This window comes from Hyla sarda, chromosome 4, assembly GCF_029499605.1.
Source record: "Hyla sarda isolate aHylSar1 chromosome 4, aHylSar1.hap1, whole genome shotgun sequence".
In the NCBI taxonomy this organism is placed as follows: domain Eukaryota; kingdom Metazoa; phylum Chordata; class Amphibia; order Anura; family Hylidae; genus Hyla; species Hyla sarda.
In genome coordinates, this window is record NC_079192.1 from 406253123 (window position 1) to 406269958 (window position 16836).

The following is a 16836-nucleotide window of genomic DNA, read 5'->3' on the forward strand; positions in this document are numbered from 1 at the left end:
TGTAATCTAAATCATGTAGCATCGTCCCTGAAAACTCCTTCCACTGTGGACAACAAGGTCATTGTACGTACCTTGACTTCTTCCGATTGACTTGACGCGGACCTGATACTATTGCTGCCTTCTCCATCGTTCTCGTCAGATGATGTCCTACTAGGGGGTTCAGTTTCTTGGTACCCCTCATTGATAAGACCCTCGTGACTGTCTGGTAAAGATTTATCCTTAGAGGTCTGGAGTCCTTCCCCATTCAGGTGGTTCTCCATTGCTTCTTCGGTGGAAGGTTCTGATGTTCTAGAAGAGTCTTGTGTATCTAAGGGTGGAGAATACGGAGCCCCAGAGGCTTGAGTTCTGTTAGGAGACTTTGGAGGTGTTGGGACTCTTGGACCATGAATAGGAGACCTTGGAAGTAGAGGTACTTTAGAAGAAGGTGGTTTAGAAGAAATTAATTCAGTCTCCATCGTATTCCCAGGAGATGGTAATGTGTCGCTGTCCGCATAGTCCTCTGGGGCAGGGCCCACTATGCCATTTTGCTGTGGTTTTGGTTCTTCCTGACTGATCTCCACGCTTACACTTTGTTTTAGGAGAAGCGGGTGCTCGGTAAAGGGCCTGGGTTGGAGAATTACCCTATGGGTGGGTCCATTATTCAGATCTGGACTTTCTTTTCTGGTCTCAGCTGGGCTAAAAAACACAAACATAAAAAATGTGTCAATGATCGCTTAAATAACATACAGCCACAGTGCTCTCTGCTGACATCACAAGTACAGTGCTCTCTGCTGACATGTCTTTCCATTTTAGGAACTGTCCAGAGCAGCATATGTTTGCTATGGGGATTTTCTCCAACTCTGGACAGTTCTTAAAAAGGACAGAGATGTCAGCAGAGAGCACTGTGTTCCAGAAATATAAGAATTCCCTCTGTAGTTTTCAGCAGCTAATAAGTACTGGAAGGATTAATATTTTTACTAGAAGTAATTTACAAATCTCTTGATCTTTCTGGCACCAGTTGATTTAAAAAAAAAAAAAATATATATATATAAAAGAAGGAAGATCAGGGCAGCACTCCAATGGTGTGAAAAAAAGATAACATTTATTCCATCAAAACAATGTGCAAAACAGCAGCGACGTTTCGATCCGCTGCTGTTTTGCACATTGTTTTGATGGAATAAATTTTATCTTTTTTTCACACCATTGGAGTGCTGCCCTGATCTTCCTTCTTTTACATTTGGATGGATCGTTGGACTTGATCCTTTTACAGGTTGCCTGCACCTTTTCTTTAAATTGTTTGGACTTTTTGAGTGCTGTTGCCCTTTTGTTTTATATATATATATATATATATATAAAAGTTTTCCACCGGAGTATCCCTTTAATTAATGACAGAATGCCTGGTGGTCTAGAGCAGTGAAGGGAATAATGTCAGAATGCCTGATGGTCTAGGGCCGCAATAGTTTAGGGAAGAGAAGGGGTTAATGTCAGAATCTCGAGGTCCAAGGCAGTGAAGAGGTTAATGACATAATCCCTGGTGGTCCAGGGCAGTGAACTGGTAAATGTCCGAATTCCCTGGTGGTCCAGGAAATAAAACAGGTTAATGTTGGATTCTCTGGTGGTCTAGGGGGGGGGGGCAGTAAGTGAGTTCATGTCAGTAGCCTAGAGGACATAGAGATGAGCTCTTAGAGGAGGTAGAGAGGACTGTACGGCTGTAATTCTATGACTACACACCTACCTCTATGGTCAGCAGAGCTATTCAGGAGCGCTCTGCCCCATGCTGAATACTACAGAGCTCTCTGCTGACATCATGACCACAGTGCTCTCTGCTGACATCTCTGCCCATTTTAGGAACTGTCCAGAGCAGGAGAAAATCCCCATAGCAAACATATTCTGCTCTGTGTTCCAAAAAGAAAAGAATTTCCTATGTAGTATTCAGCAGCTAATAAGTACTGGAAGGATTAAGATTTTTTTTTTAATAGAAGTAATTTACAAATCTGTTTAACTTTCTGGCACAAGTTGATTTAAAAAAAAAAAAAAATAAATAAGTGGCGAGGGGCCCTGTGGGGTCCATAGTTTAGGGGCCCGGTCACAATTACAACCTCTGCAACACCTATAGCTACGCCACTACTACCACAGACTGTCTTTGGCATTGCATTCACTGAAATGGCTACGAGCTGCAGTACCAGACTCTGCCCACAGACGGCAGTGGCGCTGTAGCCATATTGATTTACTTCTAAGATAAAAATGCGTTCGGCTTAATCCAGGCGGATCTGCTATGAAGTCAAACGATGGACTATTTTATTTCGTAACATGGTAACAAAACACACACACTGCTAAGTTCTCTGGCACGGAGCCCCAGGTCCGTGCGTGTCCTAAAATAATTCATCCCACCCTGACACACAGGAATAGCATTTCTACAAAGGAAACGCACTGTGTCCAGGTGCTAAGACACAGAGGAAGGCACAGGCTCTTCCCTTCCTCAGCTTCACCTAGATGTCACCACATGTGGAGAGGAAGGACTGAGCGGCATGCCAATGGGAGATGGACACCATAAATCAGTGCTTCCCAAACAGTGTGCCTCCAGCTGTGGCAAAACCACAACTCCCATCATGCCTGGACAGCCAACGGCTGTCCAGGCATGACGGGAGTTGTAGTTTTGCCACAGCTGGAGGCACACTGTTAGGAAAACACTGCCCTAAATTATGAGACTTAAAGGGGTACTCCGGTGGAAAACTTTTTTTTATTTATTTATTTATTTATTTATTTATTTTTAACGTGAAGAAAGAAGCGCGTCCGGCACCCAAGGTTTGCAGATAAAAACCAAAGCTTGCTTTATTCAATCCTTGGACAATGATCAAATACAGAGATAGTGTCTGACGCGTTTCGCACCAAGGTGCGAAACGCGTCAGACACTATCTCTGTATTTGACCATTGTCCAAGGATTTAAAGGGGTACTCCGGTGGAAAACTTTTTTTTTATTTTTTTTTTTTACGTGAAGAAAGAAGCGCGTCCGGCACCCAAGGTTTGCAGATAAAAACCAAAGCTTGCTTTATTCAATCCTTGGACAACGGTCACTAGAGATGAGCGAACTTACAGTAAATTCGATTCGTCAAGAACTTCTCGGCTCGGCAGTTGATGACTTTTCCTGCGTAAATTAGTTCAGCTTTCAGGTGCTCCGGTGGGCTGGAAAAGGTGGATACAATCCAAGGAAAGAGTCTCCTAGGACTGTATCCACCTTTTCCAGCCCACCGGAGCACCTGAAAGCTGAACTAATTTAGGCAGGAAAAGTTATCAACTGCCGAGCCGAGAAGTTTGTGACGAATCGAATTTACTGTAAGTTCGCTCATCTCTAATGGCCACATACAGAGATAGTGGCTGACGCGTTTCGCACCTAGGTGCGAAACGCGCCAGACACTATTCTCTGTATTTGACCATTGTCCAAGGATTTAAAGGGGTACTCCGGTGGAAAACTTTTTTTTTTTTTTTTTTAGCAACAACTGGTGCCAGATTTTTAAATTACTTCTATTTAAAAAATCTTAATCCTTCCAGTACTTATGAGCTACAGATGAAATTCTTTTCTTTTTGGAACACAGAGCTCTCTGCTGACATCATGAGCACAGTGCTCTCTGCTGACATCTCTCTCCGCTCGCAGCGTCCAGAAGTTTATTACAGCGGTCGCGCCCCCTTTCCATAGACTTTTGTTGAGGGGCGGGCGTGACGTCACGAGGGGGCGGCCTCGAACGCGGAAGCCCACACACAGCGTCCGGAGTAATAAACAGGGAAGTGGAGAACCCCTTTGAGAACTGTCCAGATTAGGAGAAAACCCCCATAGAAAACATATGCTGCTCTGGACAGTTGCTAAAATGGACAGAGATGTCAGCAGAGAGCACTGTGGTCATGATGTCAGCAGAGAGCTCTGTTTTCCAAAAAGAAAATCATTTCCTATGTAGTATTCAGCAGCTAATAAGTGCTGGAAGGATTAAGATTTTTTTATTAGAAGTAATTTACAAATCTGTTTAACTTTCTGGCACCAGTTGATTAAAAAAAAAAAAAAAAGTTTTCCACTGGAATATCCCTTTAAAGGGATTGTAGCAATTATATTCTTGCCATAAACACATTAAAGAGACAGTCTTACTGATCTAAAGAAGGGGCCCGGTAATTCAGAACATTGATCAGTCCCAGAGTTCTTTGGGTTCAAAGATGAATATCTGTTTTGAATCAACTGTTACAACTGGTGGCGCTGTTGCATTGGTGTCTATGGGAAGATTTGTGGCGAGAAGGGGTATTGCAGGTGATACATTTTTTCTCTATATGGTTTCATGTAGGTCTAATTTTGGTGTAGTAGCTCTAAGGAAAGTCGGATTATAGTGTCTGTAATGGAGACGCTAAAAAAGGGCCTTAGATGTTACAATATGTCGCATCTGCCGCATGATTTTTACAAAAAGTAAAATAAATGTCTAATCTGTGGAGTGTAGAAAACCTAAATTTATTGTATATGGGGGAAAGGTGATCCGATGTTGGCTACAAAGGAGTGTCTCTCTATCTGGAGGACCTGTCCTGATATAAACAGAGATCCCATTCATTTGAATAGACTCTCTGCAATGCTCACTTTCCCCTGTGGGGGCACTGCAGGGAAATTGAACACTTACTGCCAGGTTTTCCTACAGAATACAGCTGATTTCTGGAGGTCCCAGTAGGGGGGACAGTTTGTGATCTGCTTATTATCAGCGAACCCTTCTCAAAATGAACAATTGTCCAAAGCGGAGGACCTTCTTTAATATGAGGATTACCACTAACTGCTACAATGTAGAAACCATACTGCAATAGTGAAGACAAGGAGAGCAGCTCAGTTTTGAGCATAAGAATCAAAAAAATAATAACCTGCTGCCTTCAAATCGGCTGATGAGATCTGAAATCTTGCTCGACTTCTCCCCTGATGGGGGCGTACCGTCATCCATCCTGGGACGGCCCCGAGGAAAGGTCCTCCAGTTAGGGTTTTGGTTCTTGTATGGTGATGGAGAGGGGGGCACGTCTGCAGGCTTTGGTGGCACTGTGGAAAATGAAAAAAAAAATCAGTATTAGCCGTCTTGATGGAGCCTATTATTGGGAATAATACAATTCTGTCTTCCTTTAACTGCCACTAGGGGGAGCTCACTTCATACAGATCAAACCATGATTCAATCTGTATATAGGGAGCTAATAGGAGGCTGTACAGAAGCTCTGACCTATATAAAGACATGTAGTGGAGTTTCTGGGTGGCCCTTCCTAATCCAATGAGCTCTTGGGCAGTGCCTAACATGCGGGTAGGTTCACAATAAGTAAGGCATAAAAGCAAGGTAGAATTGCTTCATGATCAGACTAAACGAGCTTTGCCTGTATTTAGTAAACAAGAACACATAGATCTACACAGGAGCTGTATACACAAAACTGAACTGTATACACAAAATCTCAACCAATGTGTATATATCTGTATATACGGCTGGATATATTTCCATGAAAGTTGGTACATGTGTTTCTTATATAAATAAAAATATAGTAGAATTTAGGGATGTCCCGGCATCGACAAACCTTGCAGCCTGAGAGAAAAACAGTGAAGCCAGGACAGTTAAATCATACTTTACCATGAGTTTGGTCCAGCAGCAGAATGTTTAAAACTCCCGGGCAATCTTCTCAGCCTGAGAGTAGCGTGATCATGAGATGTACAGGAAGTCCCATGCAAGCCTATAGGACTATAGGATACATCTCCTGATTGCGTTACTCTCAGGCCTGGAAACTTTTAAACATCCTGCTGCCAGACCAACATGATTGAGGTACAGTATGATTTAACTGTTCAGCAGGCAGGTGCAGAGAATAGTTAGTGCGATCACATGGTAAAAAATTATTTATGGCAAGCTGAAAGAAGAGTCGGGGGAGAGAAGACATCATTGTGGTATCAGGGAGAGGACATGGCAGCGCTGCTGCAGTGGGGAGTGAAGGGAAGACAAGCAGCCTGTCACTGCTGGGGCTTCAGGAGACTGGAAAAGCTGAGTGGCATGCAGTACCCGGAGTTGCCCGGTCTTACTACCTAAACATTGTGGGAGACGAAAAGCAATGCTCTTCAGGAAACTGGAAAAGCTGGGTGGCACGCATACTGCGTGCCACCCAGCTTTTCCAGTCTCCTGAAGAGCTGTGCTTTTCCTTTCCCAAAATGTTTAGGTAGGAAGACCATGCTGAGCTAGGGCAGTAATAAAGGAACATGACAACATATCACTGTCTCACTATCTTACTAGGTAGACTACCCATTCATGACCTGAGAGAACTGGGCAGGGGTCCCTTATAAAAACACGAAGCAAGGATGTATTAGCCGTCACCCAACTTTCCTAGGAACAGATAACAAATGGCTGATCAGACACTTTTCTTTTATAAATACGTAATGAGGAGAGCGCCATCTATTCTGTTCCTCAATGTGAACCTGACTAAACTCCAGACGGTGTCTCGACAGGTTTCCTTTCTTGATAAGCCTCCGACGACAAATTTATTGTACACCTCAAATGAAACTGTTATCCCTTCACCCGACAGTAACATACCAGCCAATAAAATGGGCCGCGCTGCACCAGCACTTTCTAGAGACGTCGGTAAAAAGGCCAGGCAGAGGAAATGGCACCCCTCCCAGGACCAACTATGAATAATAATTCAGAAATATCTGCGTGGTAAACATAGTCGGAGGTGTTACGATAAAGGTCAGTGAGTTATAAGCGCTAAAAATGATTTAAAAAAACATTATAACCTTGGAGAAAACTCAATTTTCTACACATATAATAGGTGCATATGCACCTGAGAACTAAATGGTGCCGCTATTGTAAAAGTAATAAATAATGCCATCATAGAGTACACATACACAATGCTGCTATTATGTGCACATCTCTTAAAAGGGGTATTCCAAGAAAAACACTTTTTTTTAAATATATATATATATATATATATATATATATATATACTGGCTCCAGAATGTTAAACAGATTTTTAAATTACTTCTATTAAAAAATCTTAATCCTTCCAATAATTATCAGCTGGTGAAGTTGAGTTGTTGTTTTCTGTCTGGAAACAGTGCTCTCTGCTGACATCCCTGTCTGTCTCGGGAACTGCACATAGGTTTGCTATGGGGATTTGCTTCTACTCTGGACAGTTCCCGAGACACGTGTCATCAGAGAGCACTTAGACAGAAAAGAACAACTCAACTTCAGCAGTTCATAAGTACTGAAAGGATTAAGATCTCTTAATAGAAGTCATTTACAAATCTGTTTAACTTTCTGGAGGCAGTTGATCTATAAAAAAAAAAAAATTTTTCCTGGATAACCCCTTTAAGACATGACACATTACACATACACAATGTTGACGCACCTGAGACCTCAATAGTAAAGAAAATTATTGTAAAGAAAATAAATAATGCCATCATAGAGTACACATACACAATGTTTCCAAACTGTGCACATTAATAAAGCTACCTAATATGACCATAGAGTGCAGAATTTTGTTATACTGTGCACAAATGTTATGTCACTATATAGTACACATACATATTTCCACACTGTACAAGTATCGAATGGCATTGTACAATACACATAAAAAAAGTTGCCACTATATACGACACATAAATAATGTTGCCATACAATGCACATATCTAATGCCGCTATATAGTACACACAAATAATATTTCCTGGCTATACAAATATCTAATGCCTTCGTACAGTATATATACACAATGTTACCACACCATGCACATATCTCATTACATCATTACAGTACGCATGCATCATGTTGCCATACTGTGCACCTATCTTAAGCCATCAAACAAATAATGTTATCAAGCTATGAGCATTTTTAGCACATAAATAATGTTGCCATACTGCGCATATATCTAGTGAAACCAGAGTGCACTTAAACAATGCTGCCATACTGTGCACATATCTTATGCCACCAAACAGTACATATAAATAATGCTGCCATACTGCAAGTTTAATAGCCCCATACAATACACATAAATTATAATGCCAAACAATGCATATCTAATGCCACCATATAGTACACATAAATACTACTACCTTACTACATACATTACTAATGCCCCCATATAATACGCATAGTTAATACTGCCATACTGTACACATATGTAATGTCCCCTTACTGTACGCCTTAAGAATGCCATACAATGCACACATCTAATGGTGTCATATAGTACACATAAATAATACTACCTTATTACTGCCGCCGTATAATACACATAGGGAATACTGCCATACTGTACACATATGTAATGTCCCCTTACTGTACGCATTATTAAGAATGCCATACAATGCACACATCTAATGGTGTCATATAGTATCCATAAATAATACTACCTTTCTACTGCCGCCGTATAATACACATAGGTAATACTGCCATACTGTACACATATGTAATGTCCCCTTACTGTACGCATTATTAAGAATGCCATGCAATGCACATATCTAATGGTTCCATATAGTACACATAAATAATGCTACCATACTTTAATATACGTATATAAGTAATGGCCCCATAGAGTACTCATAAATAATGTTGCCATACTGTGTACATAATTAATGGCCCCATACAGTAAACATTAATAATGCTGCCATACTGTACACATATCCAGTGCCATCATATCAACAAACATTAATAATACTGCCATACTACACACACAGCTTATACCACCATATAGTATAGTATAGTACTGCATATATTACTAATGGCACCATACAGTGCAAATAGGTAATAAGTGAGACATCTGCGTTGCAGGCTCCGTTCCAAGCTTCTGATGAAATAAAATGGAGACTGTGACACCATCTGAAATGCCCCCATTATGAGTCAATGTAGTCTGTGTGGCGACACATGAACTGGTTGTCACCTGCACTTGTGACTAGATAGGGGCAGTAACATAAGGGGGATAGTCTGACGCATGGCGGGTAGAAATTGGAGTCAAGATGGCAGAAACCATGTGTAACCGAGAAAGCTTGAAATAATAATATACTAAACCGCTTTATGCATTCAGAATTATTACATCTATTACCCTCTACTTAGAACAGTGCTTCCTAACCAGGGTGGGTGCCTCCAGCTGTTGCAAAATTACAACTCCCAGCAGAAAATGGAGTCAAGATGGCAGAAACCATGTGTAACCATGAAAACCTGCAATAATAATATACAGTGGTCCCTCAAGTTACAATATTAATTGGTTCTGGGACGACCATAGTATGTTGAAACCATTGTATGTTGAGACCATTGTATGTTGAGACCATAACTATGGAAACCTGGTAATTGGTTCTAAAGCCACCAAAATGTCATCCAAATATAGGAAAAAGTGAGGATTAAAGAAAAATAAGTAGATAATTAATATAGATAAAGCAAATCCTTATATATAAAAGTAATAAAGATCTGCTGGGAGCTGTAATCACGGTCTATGTCACTGTTTTCCAAGCAGGGAGCCTCCAGCTGTTGCAAAACTACAACTCCCAGCATGTCCGGGAATGGTAGTTTTGCAACAGCTGGGGGCACCCTGCTTGGGAAGCACTGGTCTATGTAGAGGACAGGGGCTTCTTAGTACATGCAATGTCCTAAAAATGTAACATGGAATCGCCCTCACCTGGTGTCCAAAGGAGCAGCTAACCCTGGTACAGGTAAAGAGTACAGAACATGTAATACCTCCCTGTACTGTAGGAGGCGCTACCAGACACCAGTCAGTGCATACACTTCAGTAATACAGGTACAGAGTACAGACCATGTTATACCTCCCTGTACTGTAGGGGGTGCTACCAGACACCAGTCAGTACATACACTTCAGTAATACAGGTAAAGAGTACAGAACATGTAATACCTCCCTGTACTGTAGGGGGCTCTACCAGACACCAGTCAGTGCATGCACTTCAGTAATACAGGTAAAGAGTACAGAACATGTAATACCTCCCTGTACTGTAGGGGGCGCTACCAGACACCAGTCAGTGCATACACTTCAGTAATACAGCTAAAGAGTACAGAACATGTTATACCTCCCTGTACTGTAGAGGGTGCTACCAGACACCAGCCAGTGCATGCACTTCAGTAATACAGGTAAAGAGTAGAGAACATGTAATACCTCCCTGTACTGTAGGGGGCGCTACCAGACACCAGTAAGTGCATACACTTCACTAATACAGGTGTTTTACCAGTGAATGCCCATTTTAATTGGTCAGTTCTTCCGGCCATTGAGATGTTTCACAGATCTGGACTGTCCGTAGCATTGTATGTTGAGTCTGGTTTCAACTTACAATGGTCCAAAAAAGACCATTGTATGTTGAAACTATTGTATGTTGAGGCCATTGTAAGTTGAGGGATTACTGTACTAAACCTAGTTATGCATTCAGGATTATTACAACTATTACCCTCTACTTAGAACAGTGCTTCCCATCCAGGGTGCCTCCAGCTGTTGCAAAACTACAACTCCCAGCATGCCTGGACAGCCGAAGGCTGTCCAGGCATGCTGGGAGTTGTAGTTTTGCAACAGCTGGAGGCACCCTGGATGGGAAGCACTGACCTAGAAAGATAAGCAGATCGCTCTCCACCCAAACACCGGGAAGCCAACGCTAATGGCGCACGAGGGGCATCCTGTGTCTACCCGCATTGCTGGATGTGGCTATTGCTCCTCAGGGATTCCCATGTCTCCATCTATAGATGACATCTCCCAGGTCAGGCCTGTCCCTCCTTCCATCCTGCTGAGTCACCGATGTCCTGCTAAGGTGGAGCACATGGGTGGTAAGTTGTGTGCGCCAAATATCAGAAGGCCGTGTGTGTGCAAGGTCACTGGGTAATAGTGATGAATGACAAAGAGCTGTGTGATCCGCACAGAGGACCTCATTTACTAAGCTAAAACCCAATCGTTTTTGTCAGATTTTTCCAAGTTATTTTGGTGCACAGGGTCTGAGACACGTCGGAGACACTGGCCTTCATTTACTATTGCAAACCTGACATGTTTTGTCGGGTTGTGCGCCAGAAGTTCTGTCTGCGCCAGAATTTGAGTCTGGGTTCACATTATGTTTTCAGCAATATGAGACCGTATACGGATGGGGGGGGGGGGGGAGCAAAAATTGTGCGCTGCCGTATGCCGCCCGTATGTAATTCATTTCAATGAGCCAACCGGAGTGAAACGCTGACTCTGGTCGGCTCATTTTTGCCCCATATGTGGTTTTCCCACCGCACCTAAAACCGTGGTAAACTGGAGTGAAACGCTGACTACGGTCGACCTAAAACCGTGGTACACTGGAGTGAAAGGCTGACTCCGGTCAACCTAAAACCGTGGTACACCGGAGTGAAACGCTGACTCCAGTCGACCTAAAACAGTGGTACACCGGAGTGAAACGCTGACTCCGGTCAGCTCATTTTTGCCCCATATGTGGTTTTCCCACCGGACCTAAAACCGTGGTACACTGGAGTGAAACGCTGACTCCGGTCGACCTAAAACTGTGGTACACCGGAGTGAAATGCTGACTTTGGTCGGCCTAAAACCGTGGTACACCGGAGTGAAACGCTGACTCCAGTCGACCTAAAACTGTGGTACACCGGAGTGAAATGCTGACTCTGGTCGACCTAAAACAGTGGTACACCGGAGTGAAACGCTGACTCCGGTCAGCTCATTTTTGCCCCATATGTGGTTTTTCCACCGGACCTAAAACCGTGGTACACTGGAGTGAAACGCTGACTCCGGTCGACCTAAAACTGTGGTACACCGGAGTGAAATGCTGACTCTGGTCGGCCTAAAACCGTGGTACACCGGAGTGAAACGCTGACTCCAGTCGACCTAAAACTGTGGTACACCGGAGTGAAATGCTGACTCTGGTCGACCTAAAACAGTGGTACACCAGAGTGAAACGCTGACTCCGGTCAGCTAATTTTTGCCCCATATGCGGTTTTCCCACCGGACCTAAAACCGTGGTACACTGGAGTGAAACGCTGACTCCAGTCGACCTAAAACTGTGGTACACCGGAGTGAAATGCTGACTCTGGTCGACCTAAGACAGTGGTACACCAGAGTGAAACGCTGACTCCGGTCAGCTCATTTTTGCCCCATATGCGGTTTTCCCACCGGACCTAAAACCGTGGTACACTGGAGTGAAACGCTGACTCCAGTCGACCTAAAACAGTGGTACACCAGAGTGAAACGCTGACTCCGGTCGACCTAAAACAGTGGTACACCAGAGTGAAACGCTGACTCCAGTCGACCTAAAACAGTGGTACACCAGAGTGAAACGCTGACTCCGGTCGACCTAAAACAGTGGTACACTGGAGTGAAATGCTGACTCCGGTCGACCTAAAACAGTGGTACACCGGAGTGAAATGCTGACTCCGGTCGGCTCATTTTTGCCCCATATGCGTTTTTCCCACCGGACCTAAAACCGTAGTACACTGGAGTGAAACGCTGACTCCAGTCGACCTAAAACCGTGGTACACCGGAGTGAAATGCTGACTCCGGTCGACCTAAAACAGTGGTACACCTGAGTGAAATGCTGACTCCGGTCGGCTCATTTTTGCCCCGTATGCGGTTTTCCCACCGGAACCAAAACCGTGGTACATCGGAATGAAACACTGAAAATGTAATGTGAAGCCAGTGAAACTCCTTTTCACTAAGAAAATGGGCGTGGCAATCGATAAAAGGGGGCATGGTTACAAAAAAGGGGAGTGTTCCTGACCTTTTCACAAAAACCAACATATTTACTAAGGTTTCCACAGAAAATGTGGTGGATTTCAGCTGAGGAAAACCCGACAGATCAGAGCATGTATAAAAAAAAACAAAATGTAAGGAAAAAGGAAAATGTAGGGAAACCTTAGTAAATACCGTGGAAAATAAATTGTAGGAAATTAAATCCTACAAAGAAAACTACACAACACTCTGTAAATCAGGGCCAATGTGCGACAGGAAAATCCACTAACCTGATATTGCATTGTGAAAAGCGGAAAAAGGGGGTGTGGCTCGCCCAAAAAGGGGCGTGGTTTCGCATAACGACCTATTTACTGTTGAATTCACAAAAGTTCCTGTGAATAAATGGCTGGAAATTTCCACCTAGAAAAAACTGGTCAGAAAATTGTGTATCGGTGATCCCCATAGTAAATAGAGGGAAATCCTCCAAGTCTGAAACAACATTTCTCACTGGAAAAAAACCTGACACTCTTAGTAAATGAGGCCCATAGTGTATATACCGTACACAAGATAAGTGATTGCATAACTACTCACACCCCTGTTACTATTGGCACCTAAACAAACGCTCACACAGTCAGATGGTGCCTGTGTACAATCACCTGCATCGAGAGAATAGTGGGGCAGAACATCTCATAGTATTTAGACTACAGTCTGCAAAGTAGGCAAAGATTCTGGATTTCGAAGACCAAATCTGTGTGTTTGGAGATAACAAAAAAAATAAAAATAAATAAAAGACACTTTCACTATAAAGCATGGTGATGGCACCATCATATTGTGAAGGTGCAGTAAAATACTGTGGGGTAAACATGCTGCAGTCTACAAGTAAATTGGGACTTGGGTTGCGTTCACCCGGCAGTCTAGACCGGTCCCGTTCTCCTGTCAAAAATAAAAACTGACAACAACGGATGCAAACGGATGTTATCCATTTGGATCCATTATTGTTCAGTTAATAAACCAAAAAAACATAGAATTTTATTTTGTTCTGAGGATGCTCAGAAGTAAAAATGGATTAAAAAAAACGGATTGAAAAAATTGATGCAAACAGATGACATTAAAGGCTCATCTGTTTTCCATAGACTTCAATGTAAAATTTACTGCATGTGCCGTTTTTTCTGCCGTCAAAAAAAACGGAAATGAGTGCAGACTGGTCCAAAAGGATGGTAAAAAAAATTCCATTGACATGAATGGGATTTTCCTAAAACTATTTTTTTAATTCTGTTTACAGCTTGCAAGAACGGAACCAAAACGGGGATAAAAAAAAAAAAAAGGGGACAGACGGCCGTGTGAATGCACCCTTTGGAGTAAGGGCTTAGGTATCATTGCTGTTGCTAGGGACCCCTCGAAAGAAGAGGGGGTCATTACAGGTTGGTACTATCCTCAGTTCGGTAGCGACCTGCACAGGAATGTGGTCCATTAATGTTAAAGAGTACCTCTCATGATCTTGTTGTATTTTAAAATCCTCCCAGTTCACTGCCCCCATCATGATAATCCACCCCCGGCCTTTATTTTTATTATTTTTTTAGTTTTCTACCTTGATATTGCTCTGTATTTTCTGCTCAGTCTCAGTAAGATTCACAGACTGGGAAGGGGCGTTCCCCAGCAGGCGTGACATCATCTGAAGCCATACAGGGGAGAACTTCCTCTTTCACTCTGCTACACACAGCCCATAGCAGTGTAGTGTGAGATGAACTATGATTGGCTAAGGCTGCGCACACACCTCAGCATTTCCTGATTTTGGACTTCTGCCAGGCCAGCAGGAGTCCAAAGTCTGTACAAAAGATGGAGGGAAATGTGCTCTGGACAAGTAGGGAGACACCTAGTGGCAGTTTTTTTTAAACACAAATAAAACATAGAAAACTTCATTTTTTTAAACAAAGTACATTAGAAACATTTTTTATTTACCATAAGGAGTGCAATAGCAAAAATTTGTTTTAATGACAGTGCCCATTTAAGCATACTTGATAACATTTATTTGGGTCTTGGGAGAGTTAAAGCAAAACTTCTAAGGGGTCCAATTTTTATCATGCTTTGGGCCACTTAGAACTTGCTCTATAGTGAGTGATTGGGCACTTCACTCACCGGCTGGCCGTCCGATCCGACTTATGTGCTCCATTATAGTCTATGTTGCGCATCAGTCAAATCTGCAGGTGAGTGACGCACATTACTACATGTTTTACCCGATGATGGGTTTCAGGACTGAGATCCAATACAAACTTTGGACATGTGCTGACAAAAATTTGGGATATGTCAAGCAAGGATCTTTTCCATATGGGGTTGTTACCCATCTGCAGACAGCTGTTTTAGGGTTGTTGCCCCTCGTCAGCACAGAGCAGGGTGATGGCTGGCTTGTGAGAGGATTTTAACATGGGGCTAGGTGGTAGAGTGTCTCCAGAAAGACGAAAAGTATACCAGCTGAGGGTCCAATTCCTCAGGGGGGGCACAGTCTCCATAGAAAATGAAAAAAAAAAACATAAAATGCAGAATATTGGTTGATTTCTATGGAGAGTAGTCACACAAGAGCGGCCAACTCACTCTTGGGAATGGTGGAGGTCTAAGAGGCGCGAACATTGTTCATAGGTTATATAAGTTGTTGTGGGACAACCTGAACTTACACATTCTACCAATTGGTTTGTACAGTATGTTCCACAGGGCCCTCAGGTACTGTCTGTCACAAGGCCCTATATGTCACTGGGCTCTCAAGTAGTGTGTGTCACTGGGCCCTCAAGAACTGTTTGTCAGAAGGCCCTATATGTCACAGGGCCCTCAAGTACTATATGCCACTGGGCCCTCAAGTACTATATGTCACAGGGCCCTCAAATAGTGTGCGTTAGTGGGTCCTCAAGTACTGTGTGTCACTGGGCCCTCAAGTACTGTGTGTCACTGGGCCCTCAAGTACTGTGTGTCACTGGGCCCTCAAGTACTGTGTGTCACTGGGCCCTCAAGTACTGTGTGTCACTGGGCCCTCATGTACTGTGTGTCACTGGGCCCTCAAGTACTGTGTGTCACTGGGCCCTCAAGTACTGTGTGTCACTGGGCCCTCAAGTACTGTGTGTCACAGGGCCCTCAAGTAATAGGCCCTCAAGTACTGTGTGCCACTGGGCCCTCAAGTACTGTGTGTCACTGGGCCCTCAAGTACTATGTGTCACAGGGCCCTCAAGTACTATGGGCCATTTCTAATACTGGTGTCTTCTTATGTGCTTGTCGGCTCCTTCAAGCACCATGGCTCGTGTTCAACTGCAAAAACATATAGCTACGCTTCCACATCAATAGTATCTTCTCAATAACATGTAAAGGCATGCAAAAAACACTAACATACAGCCATCACTGTTTACCTAAAGGCTTTGGACTTCTCCCTATGTTTCTGGGAATCTGCTGGTCTTTTACATGATAATCGCGTTTACCGCTTCCCTCCTGCTCTACAAGCTGGTCTGTGCTGGTGGAGATTGGCTTCCAGATGGGAAGGATGCGAGGACAGGGCACGCTGTTGCCTGCAAGATGATGAGAAAAGTGCATGAGCTCACAAATAAAAGATAACACAGAAAACAATGTGATGATTTTCACAACAATTACATAGCAAAATGGGGAGGGGTAGTGTGCTGGCGACGGACCGTTGCACGCCGAATCGCTTCGTCAGGCCAGAGGCCTGACGAAGCGCTTTGGCGTGCAACGGTCCTTCACCAGCACACTTCCGCCGTGTCTTGTTCTCCCGCTCCCTTGCACGTTCAATCCTGAATGTTCCGAAGAACAATAAAGAAGCATCTGTAAGAAGACCCTGGTGAGTGCTCCGCGTTACCTTTCTTTATGGCGCACATTTTCATATCTCACCTATCATAAGTGTGTCAGCACCTAAGGGAAACAGTATAGCTTCTAGGGGCCTGCATTGAGCCCACCGTCCACCCATGAAGTGGGTATACACTTAGTGGTGCCATGTACATCTCTATTAGTAATCTACAATAGAGCTCTAGTCTTTCCATCAAAACAATAGTTGCTGAGACAGAACCCAGTGGACCTTGACGGACAAGTCAATGGGATCTGCTGGGCATCTGGTCAGGCCTAACATAGGTGCCTGGCATTTGGTGGTTCAATCTGCGGACAATTTTGAACTCCCTTTTTGATCAGATTCAGCTCCTCTGAAG

At 43.4% G+C, this 16836-nt stretch overlaps 1 protein-coding gene across 3 annotated transcripts in view; it reads right to left on the reverse strand.

Moving 5' to 3' along the window:
• FGD4 (FYVE, RhoGEF and PH domain containing 4) overlaps window positions 1–16836 on the reverse strand; it is a 166472-nt gene that overhangs the window by 38950 nt on the left and 110686 nt on the right. For all 3 annotated transcript variants that reach the window (XM_056517522.1, XM_056517524.1, XM_056517523.1), the window contains exons 2-4: window positions 16033–16188; window positions 4861–5029; window positions 72–675 (exon numbers count right to left, since the gene is read on the reverse strand). In XM_056517522.1, the coding sequence (XP_056373497.1) occupies window positions 72–675; window positions 4861–5029; window positions 16033–16188 (929 nt within the window). The remainder of the gene's footprint in view (window positions 1–71; window positions 676–4860; window positions 5030–16032; window positions 16189–16836) is intronic.